Source organism: Carica papaya, chromosome 2, assembly GCF_054855325.1.
Source record: "Carica papaya isolate Zhongbai chromosome 2, ASM5485532v1, whole genome shotgun sequence".
In the NCBI taxonomy this organism is placed as follows: domain Eukaryota; kingdom Viridiplantae; phylum Streptophyta; class Magnoliopsida; order Brassicales; family Caricaceae; genus Carica; species Carica papaya.
This window is the reverse complement of record NC_142310.1, coordinates 2028280-2045407: the sequence shown is the minus strand read 5'-3', so window position 1 is coordinate 2045407 and position 17128 is coordinate 2028280. Positions and strand designations below refer to the sequence as shown.

At 34.6% G+C, this 17128-nt stretch overlaps 2 protein-coding genes and 1 long non-coding RNA gene across 4 annotated transcripts; all 3 read left to right on the top strand.

Annotated features, from left to right (window-relative positions):
- Positions 1-452: 452 nt before the first annotated feature.
- Positions 453-3639, top strand: LOC110809166 (cyclic dof factor 2-like). 2 transcript variants are annotated; one of them, XM_022034901.2, is made up of 2 exons: positions 453-874; positions 1910-3639. In XM_022034901.2, exons 1-2 carry the CDS (start codon positions 653-655, stop codon positions 3185-3187), a joined length of 1500 nt encoding a protein of 499 aa, XP_021890593.2. In that variant the 5' UTR covers positions 453-652; the 3' UTR covers positions 3188-3639. The 2 variants fall into 2 exon arrangements, with proteins under 2 accessions (XP_021890593.2, XP_021890594.2); XM_022034902.2 differs by having other exon boundaries at positions 455-874; positions 1919-3639.
- Positions 3640-9985: 6346 nt separating this feature from the next.
- On the top strand, positions 9986-16871 carry LOC110809188 (RING-H2 finger protein ATL38-like). The gene is made up of 3 exons (XM_022034945.2): positions 9986-10501; positions 11291-11388; positions 16283-16871. The coding sequence occupies exons 1-3, from the start codon at positions 10343-10345 to the stop codon at positions 16710-16712; spliced, it is 687 nt and encodes a 228-aa protein (XP_021890637.1). The 5' UTR covers positions 9986-10342; the 3' UTR covers positions 16713-16871.
- On the top strand, positions 11395-14450 carry LOC148268654 (uncharacterized). Its single transcript, XR_015816798.1, has 2 exons — positions 11395-13042; positions 13253-14450. It is a non-coding gene; the product is annotated as an uncharacterized LOC148268654 (long non-coding RNA).
- Positions 16872-17128: the final 257 nt, after the last annotated feature.

The following is a 17128-nucleotide window of genomic DNA, read 5'->3' as shown; positions in this document are numbered from 1 at the left end:
ATTTAATTAAAAATTGACCAAACCCACAATTAAAATTTATCAAAAATTGAAAGATTGCATTTCAATTTTTTGTCAATTACTTATTAATTTACTTAAAATTAAACTTTAGAGTTAATCTTCCAAAATCTTATGGTTCAATTAACCACACACATGTTCTTGAATAAATTCAAAAAAAAAAATAATTTAATTTAATTCCTAATATAAAAAATAAAATTAATTACAGAATAATGTAATTAAAGTAAATTAATGGTAGTAATAATTAACAAAATAAAAAGATCGGCGATTAATTGAAATATGGCGAGTAATTGGGGAGAGCAGGTGACATGGCAGAAAAAGGGGGGACAGCAAAGCACTATCTTTTTGTGCAATGTGGGAGAATCAAAGATCTCAAACGCCACATAAACTTGTGGTTCTCATTTTTTCATTTCTCTGCTGGCGTGGCATTTCCCACCTCCCCCTTTATACCTCCTTTCTTCTTCTTCTTCTTCTTCTTCTTCTTCTTCCTTCTTCTTCTCCCCCCCTGTTTCTCCCCCATTCATGCTATAGTTCTGGAACAATACTTCTTCTCTGCTTCACTGTATTTACTCTTCCAACACAGACTCAGAGAGGATTCTCTCTTTGTTTTTCTCAATCCCGAATCTGAATCTGCATAATGTTTGAATCTAAAGACACCGCTATAAAGCTCTTCGGCAAGACGATCCCATTGCCGATACTCAATCACCAAATTGTTTCGCCTAATCATTCGTCTTCCCTTACTCTTGACCATGCTACTGCTGCTGTTACTGCTGATCACACTTCTCCTTCTGCTATTTTTTTGCCTCAAGACACCACTGGAGGTTCGTCAACAGATGGCAACGGAGGAGATCAAAAAAAGGTAGGTAACTTTTCTGGTTTTGTTTTTTTTTTTTTTTTGTTCGCTCGCTGTGATGTGTTTCTCTTCCGAATTCCCGAGGCTTTTTTCGATTATAAGCGCTGACCTGTTTTTGGAAATTTTAGGGATTGTCAATGGCTAGGTTTTTCGGGATTTTAATAATTGACCTGTCCTTTCCGGCTTCTATAGTTTACGATTCCCAATTCTGTAACAACTGTATTTCTGAAATTTCAAAATTGTTAAAGGATCGTTCCGGTTTCGTAGTATCTTTGCTTTTCAGTTTATCGAGGTGTTTCCGATGCTGGATGTTCCGGAAGTTAAAAAAGACTTCGGATCATTTCTGTGTTTGCTTTTGTTTCTGTTGGATACTCAATATTTGGGGGAATTTCCATAATTACTGAAATTTTCCATTTCTGATCATTATCGTAGTAGTTTGAGTGGATCACCTTACAGCAATTACCTCTCTGTTCATAAACAAATCAATTAGGCCATCTGCTGCTTCTCCAATTTTGACCCTTCTCATGTTCATTTACTATTTTTTTTTTTATCTGATTTAGTTCAACCAATTTACTGTTCTGTACTTGATTATAATTTGGTCTCTGAGTCCTTGTCAGTTGGTACTGGATCAGCCGCTCTGTTCCGAAAAAATACCTTTTGTTGATTTATAGGTTCTGTTTCAACAGTCATGGATCTCTCACTTACCTTTGGATCTTTGTAGTTAATTGAATTGTTTCTTTTTTGTTTTAGGATCTGAACCAATCTACTCTTTCTTCTTCTCCTTTCCCCTCTTGGGATCAATTCTCTGTCTGCTTTTCTTCTGTTGGGATTATTCTGTCAGAGGGTATAAGTGGTTCAAAATTGAAATCAAACAGAAAACAGGTTAATGCTTTTTTTTTTCCCCCTTTTTTGAAGAAAACAATTTGAGTAGAAACTTAAAACTTTGATTCTCTGGTTATAAAATTTCTTCAACTGTTTGTGAATTTAAACTTGAGTTTAGCCTTCTACCATGTAAACTTGAGTTTTCCTGCTGAAACTCAGAAATTTCAGGAAAATTCTGGGGAACAAGTCATCGAGGATAAGCAGGAAGGTAACACGTCGGATCACAGCGCCGAGGACTTAAAAGAGCCTGCAACAACATCATCTGGCATCAGTGAGAACCCTAAAACTTCCTCTGCTGACAGAGAAACTTCATCATTGAAAAGTGCTAACAATGGAGAGCAAAGTGACACAAGTAGTTCTCAAGAAAAGACGCTGAAGAAGCCGGATAAGATCCTTCCATGTCCGCGATGTAATAGTATGGACACCAAGTTCTGTTACTACAACAATTACAACGTAAACCAGCCGCGCCATTTCTGCAAAAACTGTCAAAGATACTGGACTGCCGGAGGAACTATGAGGAATGTTCCTGTGGGTGCTGGTCGTCGTAAGAACAAAAGCTCTTCTGCTTCACATTATCGTCACATAATGGTTTCAGAAGCTCTACGAGCTGCTCAAGTTTCTGCCTCAAATGCAATCCACAAAGCTTCTTTGGGAAATACTGGCACCATCCTTAACTTTGGCAGCACAGATTCTCCATTATGCGAATCTGTAGCTTCGGTGTTGAAACTTTCGGAGAAACCACAGAATTGTGCTCAAAATGGGTTTCATTTATCTGAGCAGAGGATTCTTATTTCCTCAGGAGCTACAGCAGATACTGCAGATGATCATTCAACCATGAATTCATCAGAGAAGGGACATGAAGCAGCAGCTGCTAAAAACTATCAAGCTTACCCACCTCAAATGCCATGTTTTCCAGGGCCTCCATGGCCTTACCCCTGGAATTCTTCAATTCCTCCACCACCCGCTTTCTGCCCTTCAGGCTTTCCTGTATCATTCTACCCACCACCAACCTATTGGAGCTGCGCAGTGCCCCCTCCATGGAGTGTACCATTTATCACCTCGCCACCCTCTTCTCTAAACCAGTCCCCACAAAGTTCTGGTCCTTCTTCTCCAACTCTAGGGAAGCATTCAAGGGATGGCAACATCCTTAGCACTCCATCAAACACAGAGAAAGAACAGCCCTCAACCGATACGGAGAAAACTGTGTTGGTTCCAAAAACTCTGAGAATTGATGATCCAAGAGAAGCTGCAAAGAGCTCTATATGGGCAACACTTGGGATCAAAGCTGAGAATAAAAGTTCTAGCAATGGAGGAGGCTTATTTAAGGGCTTCCAATCAAGGGCTGATGACAGAAATTGCATGGCTGAAGCATCCCCAGTATTGCAGGCCAATCCCGCCGCCTTGTCACGCTCACTTAATTTCCATGAGAGCATATAAACCAGAGCTGAAAGTGAGCTGTAAACACTCTGCTATATACATATATATATATATATATGTTTATCCATATATTTCCTCACTACGTCTTGTTGTTAATTAACCTAGCTGAAAGTGCAGGAACTGTTGGGGAAAGCAATCCAATATATATTTATATATATATATATATATATATATATAAAGGAAGGTCAGAGAACCATGTATCTGTTTTACCCTGTACAAGTGCCGAGCTATATCTCTAATTAGCTCATATATATAGTGCCATTTTTTGGTCCTTTTTTTTTTTTTTTTCTGGTTTCTTCAAGTTTTGGCTGTAAACTTGAACAGTCGTTTTGGTCTTGACCTAGAATGTTTGTTGAGTGAGTAGTAATACTTGTAAAATATAGCTTGAAAAGAAGCGATTCTTGAATGTAAGAAATTGGGAAAATAAACATGTGAATCCTCATCCTTTTTTATCTTCAACTTCTCCTCCTGCTTCATTTGCAGTTCCTTTGAATCTTGCAGGCTCTGTCATGTCCCTCCTCTTGCAATCTTTACCTTTAGTATTCTCAAAAAGAGAAGACAAAACATGGGATTATGGTACAAGAATCAAGGTTTTTCTTGCTGTTAAAAGCTTCTGGTTTTAATGTCAGATTCATTTATGTTTATGTTCCCCCTCTGTGCAGACTGAAGTTATTACTATCTGCCAACTATCCAGAATTCAACTTTGAAGACCCGAGATTTATACTGATCTGGATTAAAACAAAAGACAAAAGGGGTTTAATTTAAGTCATTTTGAAGCAAGTAGATTTCAAAAAGAAAATCTATAAAGAGTCACCCACATGCAAACTTATTATAAAGTATATTATACACACACACATGCAAACTTCCAAACCCACTCACTCTCTCAATTAAGGATTAATAATATATTCTTCACTCATTAAAAAATAAAAAAAATAAATAATAATAATAATAATTTATAGTGGAATAAAATAATTTTATATGTTGTGAAGAAGATAAACATGAATTTATTTTTATGTTAGAAAAGGTCAAGCACCCAAAATAAAGAATCCAAAAGAAAGCAAATAACAAAAAGGCCAAAAGAGAATAAAACAGAAGCAAGCATAAAAGGTTTCTTTCACCAAGCATAAAAAAGTTTCCTCCTTTCTTTTTTTTGCCTTCGCTTAATGTCAAACACACAACCTCCATACACTAATTATCTATCTCTTACTTAAAGTTTTCTTCGCTCTTACAAAAAGTTTACCGCTTCTAATCGGACTATTCCTATTAAGAAATTGTATCGTGATAATTGTGTGTGTGTGTACCGTCTAATTAATAAAATATATATATATTTTTTATTTAATTCTATATCAAATAACTTTTTAAAAAAAATTTACGAACTGACTCTCGAATTTTTTTTTTTTTTTTTAATCAGATTCTCTATCAGAACATTAGATATTTAAATGTTGTTTTCAGAAAAATAGGAGGCCACATTTTGTGTACAAATTTTAATTGTCATAAGGGACCCAATACCACGTGGTGTCGTGACATGTATAGCTTTAAATTGTCAATTTTTGTAAAGAAATTAAATGGTGCAATGACCTTTCTTTTTCTTTTTTGTTTGCTTTCCACCTTTCTCTCCTCGTTTTTTCATTAAATAAAAATTTCATCGTGATTTTTATCTCCCTTCATCAATTTTCTTTTTTTAAATAATAATAAAAAAGTTGTGATAAGAGGTCTTTTATCAATTTTTTTCTTTCGTTTTTATGAAGTTTGAATAGTAATTTAAAGTAACGACAGATAACGAAACTTAAAAGTTTAGTATAACTAATAAAAATATTATTTTTAATTTAATTTATATGTAGCATATTGTAAACGAATAATGCATTTCTAGATTTTTTTTTAAGGAAAATTTTGATTTTGATGTTTTTTCTTTAAAAAAAAACTCTAATCACTAAAAATGTTGAAACCCATTATAAGGTATATGGAAAGTAAATTAATTAATTTTTTTTTAATCACATTTCTTCAATTAAAAAAAAAAGTAGTAATAATATTCATAAAATACTAGAAAAAATAACCATGATATTTATGAAACAAAATAAGATAGTATATAGATATGGCTCCTCTACTATGAACCCTACCAAAATATTGTTTTCTTTAGTAATACAACCAAGAGATCTACTTCATGTGCTAGACAAATTATACAATCTAGGGGACAAACACTCACACACCTAACCTAAACCTTTTTGTAATTATGATAATTATATTTCTTTTTATTTTTTTATATAAAATATTAAATATGTTGATTAAAAAAATTATTTTTCCATAGGGTCATGCAACTTTATTAATAATTTTTTTTAATATAATATAATGTATATTAATTTAGTATTAGGTAAAAATTGAAACCTAGATCTGAATCATAAATTAAAAATTTGTATAACTAGTTGTTAATGTTGGGTTTTAATTTACCATGTGCGTTTATATGTGTAAATTGTTGTATGTAAAAGACTGTCGAATTAATTGAGTCCGATTAAAAGTGATTTGATACGGTTAAGAATGTATTGAACTTTAATGAATCATATTAAAATGTTAATTTTTTATGTGTATAAACTAAATATGTAATTTTTAATTTTGTTATAGATCAAATTAGGAATAAAGAAAGTTGACAAACATGTTTACCTATAAATATACGGTTATGGTTCCCAAATTATACGTAAAATTTTTTTATTATGATTATAACAGCCTCGGAAATTAATAAAAGAAATGTATATAAAGAATATAAGTGCGGAAGCGAAATAAAAGGTTCTGATTAATATTATTTACACAATAACTTAAACGTACTAACAATACCAAAAATAAGTCATTTAAAAGAAAATACTAGAAATGAAAAACTATAAAAGAATTAATAAACATCTAAGTATCTACTTGTTGTCTTCTTGTAGATCGGGCTCGGGAACTAAGTCATTCTGATCTGATATGATTAAGTAAGGAATGAGCTACACTAACCCAGTAAAGACATCCCACTATATTACTGTCACAGAAGTAAAGGTTGGTAGAAAACCAAAGACAACCAATGGAGCACAAGTTTTAAGTAAATTTATTTATCAATAATCAAACCATTTACTGTCCACTTATCTCAGTTGGATTTATAAAAACGACTCATGGAAAAAGTAACATCATAAATATCATGAATTCATACATAATCTGTATCATAGTACGTGTCATACTCTTATATTTCAATCATCAAACAACAGTTACCCCCTTTTTATCAGTCTACCAGTATCCGTGGGGATCCATAGGGGTCTCCGCTACACATTAACCATTCCTTTAACAAACTTAATTCCCATGGTCGTCCCCATATCCCGTCCGGTATGGGCCCCAAATAATAAAATCTCAAAATCTCGTCCGGTATGAGAGTGAAACGGGCCGTCCCCATACCCCGTCTGGTATGAGTGCCAAAGTATTGAAAGTCTCCATGTCCCGTCCAATATGAGACAACATTCCCGGTAGGGTTTCCTATAGGCCCGGTCCGTCCCCCATCTCCCAAGATATCTAATGAGACTGTCAACTTATCCATTTATCAATTCACACACCTTTTCTATTTTTTTTTCCATAGTTTTCCGTTTCCCATATAAACATGAATACTTAAAACAAGTAACGAGCATCCAATAAGACAAATATATCATCGAATTCACAAAATCAAGCCATAATGAATTAAACAGTGATTCATGCATTCAAAACCATAGAATAAATAAATCAGATACTATACTACATTTAAACTGTAAAATACATCAAACAGGAACTGATAGAGAGATATGTTTGGTTCAGAGCTCCATTAGTAACCGTAATATCTATGTATATCTATTTAATTCATAAAATATAGTTTTATTATTTATTAAACTTTAATCCCGTGATAAGAAATAAGGTGAGAGGTCCTTACCTGATTCGAAGTTGAAAATCAGATTTTTTTCACTGCGCCTACGGGTAGTCCCTGAGTTCCCTGAATTTTCTTTCGGGAACTGAAACGCACTTATGGTACCTACACATATCCTAAATAACTCAAAAATTAGACCCAATGCCTATTTGACAAATTTCGAAATTCCGGCATGGAGGCTCCGTCGTGCTCCGGTGACGGTGGCGGCGATCCGCCTCGGGTTGGCCGTTTCTGGCCGAATTCGGCCAAACTTGCATTGGTTCCTGTGAGAAAACACTCCTAGGGCCCTCGGTGGGCCGAAAAAAAACCAAAAACTGAAACTTACCGGCGGCTGCTCCTCCAGCTTGAGTCGCGATTTGGTGTTTTGCTCTGGTCAACATGTAGAGGAAGGAACGGTAGTCACAATGGTGTAAAAATTACATCGAACGGGAATCGGGAAGGGCCTCATCGGAGGCAAAAATCGAAAAAACCTGCGATGGTGCCGCTGGGCTTCAGAGGTGTTTTTCGGCCAATTGGCCGGTGTTTGGGCTCTGATTTGGCCACAGGTGGGTTTAGAATCGAATTCTGAGCCAATTGGAGAATTTTTACCTTGTTTGGCGGCCGAAAAGTGCTCCAGTGCGGCGACGGGTGGCGGCGGTTGGCTCTCCGGCGGCTGGGCTGTCTTCTTCGGCGAGGGCTCTAGCGGCTAGGGTTAGGGTTTGAGTGTGGATGAGATTATTTATAACCTTCCGCTTTTAATCTGAGCTGTCCATTGCGATTTAATCTGCGCCGTTCGATCGCGATTAAAAAAGAAATGAATCTGGACTGTTCATCGCGATGCAATCTGGACCGTCCGTGCGCATGCAATCTGGCCGTCCGTGCGCGCGGGAACAGATTTCAGCCGTTCGATCGCGCGCACCAGGATCGCCCACGTGACTCCCTTCTGCGTGGCCTCCCGCGTCAACATCTCTACCACGCGGCGCGTTCTGGTTAGCCGGGGCTGCTGACTGGGCAGTTGACGTGACACAATTTTTTTAAATTACATTTTGACCCACGATTTTTAAATTTTCTTTCAAAAATACCTCCAAAACTTAAATTTTCACTCATTTTTTTCAAAATTGCTTTCAATTAAATCCCTAAAATAATTTTACCCATTATTATTATTATTATTTCTATTTAATTAAATTAAACTAAATTAAAACCTTATAAAAATTCATATATTCATATAAAAATTATAAAAAAAAATCAAAATAAAATAATACTAATACTAATAATAATAATAATTGGAGTGTTACAATGATATCTCATCATTAGAAATAAAGAAAGTGAAAGAGCTCCAAAGAGTTATGTTCTTCTGTTATGAATTTATGTACACTTTTGTTCATTTAATTTATTAATAATTTACTTTTAACATTTAAAATATAGTCAAATTTATGTTTAAGAATGGTAACGTTTGTAAACGTCGTTTTAAATAATTTAATTAAAAAATTAAATTTAATATTATAAGTTTATAAGTTTAAATAAATAATAAAATTAACCCAAAAAAACTTAAAATTTAATATCATTAAATATACTTATTTAATTTTTTTGTGTTATTAATTCTGCTAATGTTAGTCTAAACACAAGATAACTTAAACAATTTGACTACATATACTTCTATACAAAATTTGTAGACACGTGTACAAACACACACACGTATATATATATATATATATATATATATATATATACATACATATTTTTTATATAAACAATATTCCTCCAGGACCACTAACTACTACATCGATTTAAAAAGTTGACCAACTTTAAATGACACTACCAAATGGATTATTATTTAATCAAGACTTTAAAAACACTTCGTTATTTTTTAATTATTATTTTTGCTTGCATAAATTACATAGGACAATATTAAATATATTTTTTTAAATAATTAAATATTTTTTTAGAATATTAATTATAATATTAAACTTAAGAATAAGACGCGTGGCGTATTTAATACAACTATATATAAAAAAGAAAATGATCTTTATCATTAAAAAAACACAAATTAATATATTAATATCTTCGAATTTTTGTGTTTTAATTAATTAAAAATGAAATTTTATTTTATTTATGAATTAGTTTATTATAAAATAGATTTACTTACAAATAAAATTTAATTAATATTTGAAATAAATTAATTATAAATAAAATAAAAGGTGGATAAATGGGCCTGTAGGATTAGGTGATAGTTAATAAAATTGGGCCTGAAAGCTAAGCCCAACAAACATAGTAAAATTTGTGACCAAATAATACATACATATATGTATATATATGTGTGTATAATATCTCAAGTTCATTCCCAATTGAGCTAATGTGGGCCTGCTCCGAAATTTTATTGACCCGGTTCGTACAAAGATGGGCCAGGCTAAATGGGCCCATTAGACTAATTGGGCCTGACCCGGCTAATCAGATTAAGTCCAAGCCCAAGCCCAATAGGAGAAATTAAAAATAAAAATACAAAAAAAATAAAAATTAAAAAAAAAATTTAGAAAATAATTAATTATTTTTAAAAAATAATATTTTAGTATAAAACAGAATCACCAAAATTAACATGGAGAGAGTGTGGATAAGGGATGTCAAAGTGGTTGTTTGAACTTAAAAATAAAATAATAAATTATTTAAATAATGTTATTTTAAAAAAATAAATATTAATTAATTAAATTTAATATTTACACTAATATTTAAATTATTCAAATATATTAAAATTATATTTGACTTTAATTTTATTTAATAAATTTGACACGTAGATATTGAGAGTGAAGAGTGAAAATCAAAATTTCCAGTTGCCAAAAAAAAAAAGAAAATTATAAATAAACTTTAAAAAAAAAAAAACATTAAATTAAGAATTATAATAATTATAACAAACAGGAAACCAGACCAGACCAGCTTATGACTAAATGACTCCTTCAGCTCTAAATCACAGTAGGTTTAGATCCAATCGTCTTTATCCTCAATGGATTTTCTCACTCTCCCTCCCCGCCCAATCCACCATGGATTCCACCTCTAGCTCTCTGTCTTTTATCTCCTTTCTTGCACAATAAAACAGTCGCTGAAAAGTCTCTGAGGAAATCAGACAAGACACGGAGTGCGAGAAGGAGAAAACTCTATACAAATTATGGCTACTTTGATTGTAGATAGTCTTGGGAGTTTAGGAATTTCGGTTTTGTGATGAGTTTACTGGGTTTAGAGAGGAAAAGAAAATTAAAGATTAAGAGAAGAAAAATATGATTTCTTCGGGGATAAACGTGGTGATGACGGTGATAGGATTCGCTGTGAGCACTATGTTCATAGTCTTCGTCTGCACGCGGCTGGTTTGTGCCCGGATTCATTTGAATGCTTCGAGAAGATCATTTCCTATTGCTTCAAGATCTGATCTCAGTCTGGTAAGAGTTGTTTTCTGCAATTCTAGTTTTCTCTGTTGTTGGGTTAAGTTTTACTTCAGTTTACTGATTATTGATTGATATCAAGTTTCTTTTTTTTTTCTTCCCTTCTTTTGAAGTATTTCAGTGGATTTGAATTTTTCTTTTCAGAGTTGTATTGAGAACATGTTTATTAATGGGTAGTTGGCTATAGAGATGGAGACAATTGCTTTTTGTGAGTATGGGGGGGGGGGGGGGGGGGAAGGGATTTGAGATTTTATTTGGGTTTTATTGTCACTTAGATCTTGCTCAGATTGGTATTTCTTGTTTGTTTCCTTTTTCCTTTTTCCTTTTTTCTTTTTTTAATCTAACATTGCATCATGAGTTATTCATTTCATGCCGAAACTTCTAAAATGGTCTGACAATATCTATCATATTAGATTTTGATTCAATATTTTCCTAACTTGGATGGGGCAAGGTTTCTGGTATCCATCATTTTACTTTTGTTTCTAGTTCAGCAAATTCTTCTGATGCCAGTTAATTAAATACCTTTTCATAGTATTGTTTTGTCTTTTTTTTTTTGTCTTTACCTTTTTTTAAACTGAATCAAGAACCTAGTTAAGAGTATGGCAGACTCATTTGAAGAGCCTATGCTGAAAATGAACAAGAGGATTATTCCTTATTTGTTATGCACGTCCATTTTACAGTGAGGCTTTACTTTCGGATAGCATCTTCCAAAATTTAAAAGCTTTTTATGTAGCACTGACTTCGGTCTCCTTGTCTAAAAGGGTCTAAACTATATTGCTTGTACAGCTGGAGCGAGGGTTACATGGTCTTGAGCCTGTAGTGGTGGCCAACTTCCCAACAAAGAAGTACAGTGATGAGTTCTTCTCTGCTGTCGAAGATGCTCAGTATGTTTTCTATTTTCCTTATTTAATTCAATGGGCTAATATTTGCTTTTTATTCTTTTATGTTATTTTTGTAGTGATGACAAGATACCTAGGATTTGTTCGGTCTATGATTAAGTTGCTGTATTTGTTCAGTATAGATTTATGGTTTATGTCAACTCCAAAATTAATGAGGTCTGCAGAATTATTTGCTTCATTGATCACTAAGCAAAAGATGCATGGAAATAGCAAAGTAGATTTTCTAGGACATTTTATTCTTTATAGTTTAGTTTTTGAGCAAAATGCGCCTTCTCGCTTTTGTGGACTTAGTCAAACACTATTCAGGGTCTTCATTTTGCAGGCATAGGGAATCTATATTCCACTTTATAGAGCTGAAGCTTAAATAACCATTACTTGACACAGGAAGTAGCTTCTCTTATCATATTTGGATCCATGGTTTTGAGTGGCTAAATTGATGCCTACCTTTGTCACACTGTTACTGAAATTGTTGTAGAATGATTATCTCACGGAATGAGACGCAGCATTCAAGGAGATGTGTAAAACAAGATAGGAGTTTTAACTGAAGGAAGATATAGAGGTATAGGTTAGTTTCAGATGAGTTTCACATCTCTGTAATTATAATTTGAAGACTACTTGAAAATTTGTTCATAAATCTATCCTCCTTATTTCTATTTGCTGGTCCTTTTCATATTGCTCTGCCTAGTGGTCTATAACTTGTCCTCATTGTTAAATTTGCCATCTCTTGAATATGCTTCTTCTCTAGATCCGTGTCGTACATTATGGTTAGTTGTAGACATCTAGAACAGAATTGCAAACGAGAACTTCAATATGCAGAATGTGCTTCATGACCTTCTTCAAGCTGGTGTTCCAGCATAAATTTTATCAATTTTTGCAGCTTCCAGTGATGCTGCTTCACACACTGATCAAGGACAAAAGTTTTTCCCTATCTTTCATGTTTTTGGATATGCATAAGGATTTCTTTGTAGAATGTCAGAAGAAGTGTAGAAGCAATTGTATTGCCATCTAGCTTATAAATTAGGTTTTTGTTTTCCTAGACTATTTTTGTAACACCCAACATTTGTTTTTTTTTATTATTATTATTATTATTTTTTAAATATAGTTATTTATATATTTAATTTATTTTATTTTAATTTAATGAAAAAATAAGTAAAAATTTGTTAAGTATTAAATTAAAAATAATTTTGAAAAAAAGGGGTGAAAATTTGAGTTCTGTAAATATTTTTGAAAGAAAAATCAGAAACCGGGGGTCAAAATACAATTTAAAAAAATTACACCATGTTAGACGCCCGGTCAGCAGCTCCGACCAATCAAGATGTGCAAAGTGGTAGAGGCGCTAACACGGGAGGCCACTCGGAGAAGAGCCATGTGGGCAAACCGCATGTGCGCGATCGAACGACCCAGATTGAATCGCGATGAACGGCCCAGATTCACTCCTTATTTAATCGCGATCAGACGGTTCAGATCAAAAGCGATTGACGGCCCAGATCAAAAGCGGATGGGTATAAATAACCTCATCCACACCCAAACCTTAACCCTAGCCGCCAGAACCCCTTGCTGGAGAAGACAACCCAGCTGCCGGGGAGCCTACCGTCGCCACCTACCGCCGCACCGAAACCTTTTCCGACCGCCAAAAAAGGTAAAAATTTCTCTTTTTGCACGAAATTCAATTTTAAACCCATCCATGGCCAAATCGGAGTGAAAGAACAGGCCAATTGGTCAAAAAATGCCATCGAAGCCCGGTGGCGCCGCTGCGGGAAATTTCACAAACCGCCTCCGATGAGACCCTTCCCGATTCCCGTCTTGTATAATTTTTCCACCGTTGTGATTACCGTTTTCCTTTCTACAGGTTGACCGAAACGAAACACCCAACCGCAATGTGAGCCGAAGGAGTCGCCGCACTGAAGAACCCCAACCCTGGTGAGTTTCGGTTTTTCGTATTTTTTCGGCCTACCGAGACTGTTTAGCGTGTGTACGCGCAGGAATCAGTGTAAAATCGACCGAATTCAGCCAAAAACGGTCAACCCAAGGCAGGCCGTAGCCCCCGCCGTCGTCGGAGCACAGCGAAACCGCAGTGCCGGATTTTCGAAATTGGCCGAGTAGACCCTGGGATTGATTTTTAGGTTATTTGGGACATTTGTAGGTACCGTAAGCGCGTTTCAGTTCCTGAATAAAAATTCATGAAACCTAGGGACCCGTCCGTAGGTGCAGTAAACCATTTAGCTTTTCAGCGTCAAATCAAGTAAGGACCCTTCACCCTATTTTCTATCATAGAATTGAAGTTTGAATAAATAATAATACGATATTTTGTACAAATTAAATAAATGTGTATAATTAATTACGAATTGTTAATGGAGCCCGAACCGGACATTGTTCTCTGTTGATTTCTGTTGATTGATTTTGCAGTTTAAAAGCATAATGGTTTCTGTTTTATCTATTTTATGGTTTATATGCATGTATTATTGTCTTACTTGACCACTGTTTGATTTTGGGATGTAAGATATGATTGCATTACCGGATGCATGTTTATTTGTTTATGTAATTATGTTGATTCGGTAACAGAGACTAAGGAAAAATAGGAAATGGGTGCGATCTAATAAACAGATAAAATGAAAACCTTATTAGATATCCTAGGAGATGGTGGACGGACCGGGTTCATGGGGAGTCTTACCGTGAACGTTGTCTCATACCGGACGGGGTATGAAGACTTGGTCATTTGGCGCTCATACCGGACGGAGTATAGGGACGGCCCGCTTCACCCTCATATCGGACGGGGTATTGAAGTTTAATATCTTGGTGCTCATACCAGACGGGGTATGAGGACGGCTCTGTAATTAAGATTGTTAAAGGAAATGGTTCACGTGTAGCAAGGATACCCTTATGGATCCCCATGAATACTAATAGGTTGGTGAAACGAGAGACGGTTATGATTTAGTTTATTGTTAATGAATGTGAATTTATGATATATTCTATGTTGCTGATCGTGCATGAAGTTGTGATCTGTATGATATTATTGTTTTTATAATTTGTTTTCATAAATTTTCTAACGGTAAGTGAAAGTTAAATGGTTTTATTTTTAATAAATGTATTGGTTTAAATTTAGTGCTCCATTAGTTGTTTTGATTTTCTACCAACCTTTGTTTCTATGCCGGTGATATAGTGTGATGTTTTTACTGGGATAGTATAGTTCATTCTTTATTTAACCATTTCAGATCAAGAGAATCTGGTTCCCGAACCCGATCCGCAAGAAGATTGCAAGTAGATGCTAGATATTTTATATTTTCCTTTACTTTTTTCATTTTTCGTGTTTCTTTCAGAGAATTCATTCCGCGATGTTTGTTTAATACTTTTAAATTATTGTGTAAGAGATGTAAACGTTAACTTTTTAGTTCGTTTCCGCACTTAAATTATTATATATTTCTTTTTGGATGTGCGGGGTCGTTACAATTTTTCTTTCCTCAGATGTCATTCTATCTCTTAATGTTATAACTTGCAACAAAAAACGAGTCATCTATTTTTCTTTGATACTGTTACAGTATTATCTTTTACTTTCTATTTTTTAGTCTGTTTTTTGGACCAGATCCATGATCTTCACTGCAGTATAAGTGGTTCTTGTCCTCAGCCAGCCCTTCACTGCTAGATTTCTTAGCTTGGAGAATCTCCTTATTGTTACAAAGCAACCAGAAAGAATTCAGTTTAGATATAGGATACCTATTCAGAAGTTTAGTCACTGTTCCATGTTAATGGAACTAATGGTCTCTTATGTTGACTATTCTGGTTACTTTCTAAAGTTCTTTTTCTTTGATGCGAACGAATTTTCAATGGAACACCATGTGCTCCGTAATTTGCATTTCAGGTTTAACTTGGAGGAGTGAAGTTTATAAAGATCTTTCTTTACTGAGTGAGCAATAAGCAGAGAGGAGTGGAGTTTGGAAGATCTTTTTTTTTTTTACTTTTTTTTACTAAGTGAGCAATAAAGATTGTCAGATTTCAGGTTTAACTTTAGGTCCTGACCTGTTGCTTAATTCTTACAGCCTTTTAGGAGAAAATTTGTATCTGTTTATATTGTTCTATTTGCATTCTATATTGCATCTCTTACTGGTTGGAGCCTCTTTGGTATTTGACAATTTCAAAGCGACAAATGTCAGTCTGTCTCTAGGATTTCTCTAAACTTTTGATTGGTCAAAAGTTTGCTACAAGAAAAATGAAGATAATTCTTTATGCACTTCTTGAGTACAATGTGATTATTTATCATTCAAGTCTATTACTTGGTCTTTTCAACCTCTGTTTACTTATTTTCAGCTTGACAGCAACAAATAGAATGGAAATATCTTATCTAAGCTTGTAATCCCGACTTCTTGGGGATTAGTCACAGTGGATCCTTTTTCTTCAGTCTGTGTAAACCTAAAAATATTATTCTTCAGAAGCCCAGAAATAGTCAGCCTGAGATCATTTCAATCTAAATGTTAGAACCTATTTTCCACTATTTAGAAATAAAACTGAAGCTAGGGAAAATCCCGGGAATAAAGTGTAACGCAATGCTTAAGCAGTCTTTATTAGCCAATTTATACTTGATTTGATGGAGCAGAATATAAGCATCCTATGCTTTTTTTTTACTTTTTCATTATCATCCTTTTTTTGGTTTTGAATTGAGTTATTTGAGGTCATCACCCTTCAATTTATTTTGCTATGAAAGACTGTTGGATCCTGAATAGTTTCGAATCAAAAGTTGATTAACTGTCTGGACCATTCTTCGGATCGTTTGCATCTAGTTCTATTTGAATCTTTTTCTTTTTTCTTCTATTAGTGGCATGTGTCCTGTTTTTCTTGCTGCTCAAACATCTTGCTAATTTAAATGTTAAACTTTGGTCCCTGTCAGGTGCTCAGTTTGCCTTTCAGAATACCATAGCGAAGACATATTGCGGATCCTCCCTTATTGTGGGCACTCCTTCCATGTAGCCTGTATAGACATATGGCTGCAACAGCATTCTACATGTCCTGTTTGTCGAATATCACTCCGGGAATTTCCTGATAGAAAACATGTAATGCAACCCTTGTTCAGTTCAGCAATTAGATCTCAGTACGGTAACGAATCCTTTGACACACATTCATACAATTATTTGATGTCTGAACACGGGCTTTCGTCGAGAACCCATGACAGTCATGGGATGGACCCAATACAAGAAGATCGTTGCACATCTCAAGATGATGAACAAGAGGCCGGTGGGGCTGTCTCCCCTGTTTCTGATAGTAATCTCACCACTAAAACCGTGGGAAGCAAGCACGTCGAGAGCCCATCAAATCCCTAAATTTAATTGATTAGTATCTCATGAATCAGCATTTATGGGGACTTCCTGATTTTCTGAGTTTGAAGATGTGTATAAATGCATTGGATGTTGAAACTTGGATTGCAACTTGATATTCCTCAGGAAGTCCAATATTGTTCGATGTTCCCTTTTTTTTTTTTTCTGTAAATATCGCCATAGCCTTTTCTTCTTCTTCTTGCTCTCTTAGCCACTCAGACATTAGCTGGGTTCTGGGCAGTTTTGTTAGTCACAGATGCAAAAGTACTACAAGTAGCCTCCTGCCATTTTTCTTTATCCAGATTCTGATCATTTTTAACTGAAACAAGCGCACGGTGGAATTTTTTACTTAAATCTTTCGAATTTCGAAAACTCTTTTACTGACAAATGGATGAAATTCAAACTGTTTTAACCTCTGTGAA

Coding starts and splice junctions, on each gene's coding strand:
- LOC110809166 (XM_022034901.2), top strand. CDS start 653: ATGTTTGAATCTAAAGACACCGCTATAAAGCTCTTCGGCAAGACGATC. Junction 875..1,909: donor ACGGAGGAGATCAAAAAAAG/GTAGGTAACTTT, acceptor GCTGAAACTCAG/AAATTTCAGGAAAATTCTGG.
- LOC110809188 (XM_022034945.2), top strand. CDS start 10,343: ATGATTTCTTCGGGGATAAACGTGGTGATGACGGTGATAGGATTCGCT. Junction 10,502..11,290: donor CAAGATCTGATCTCAGTCTG/GTAAGAGTTGTT, acceptor TTGCTTGTACAG/CTGGAGCGAGGGTTACATGG. Junction 11,389..16,282: donor TCTGCTGTCGAAGATGCTCA/GTATGTTTTCTA, acceptor GGTCCCTGTCAG/GTGCTCAGTTTGCCTTTCAG.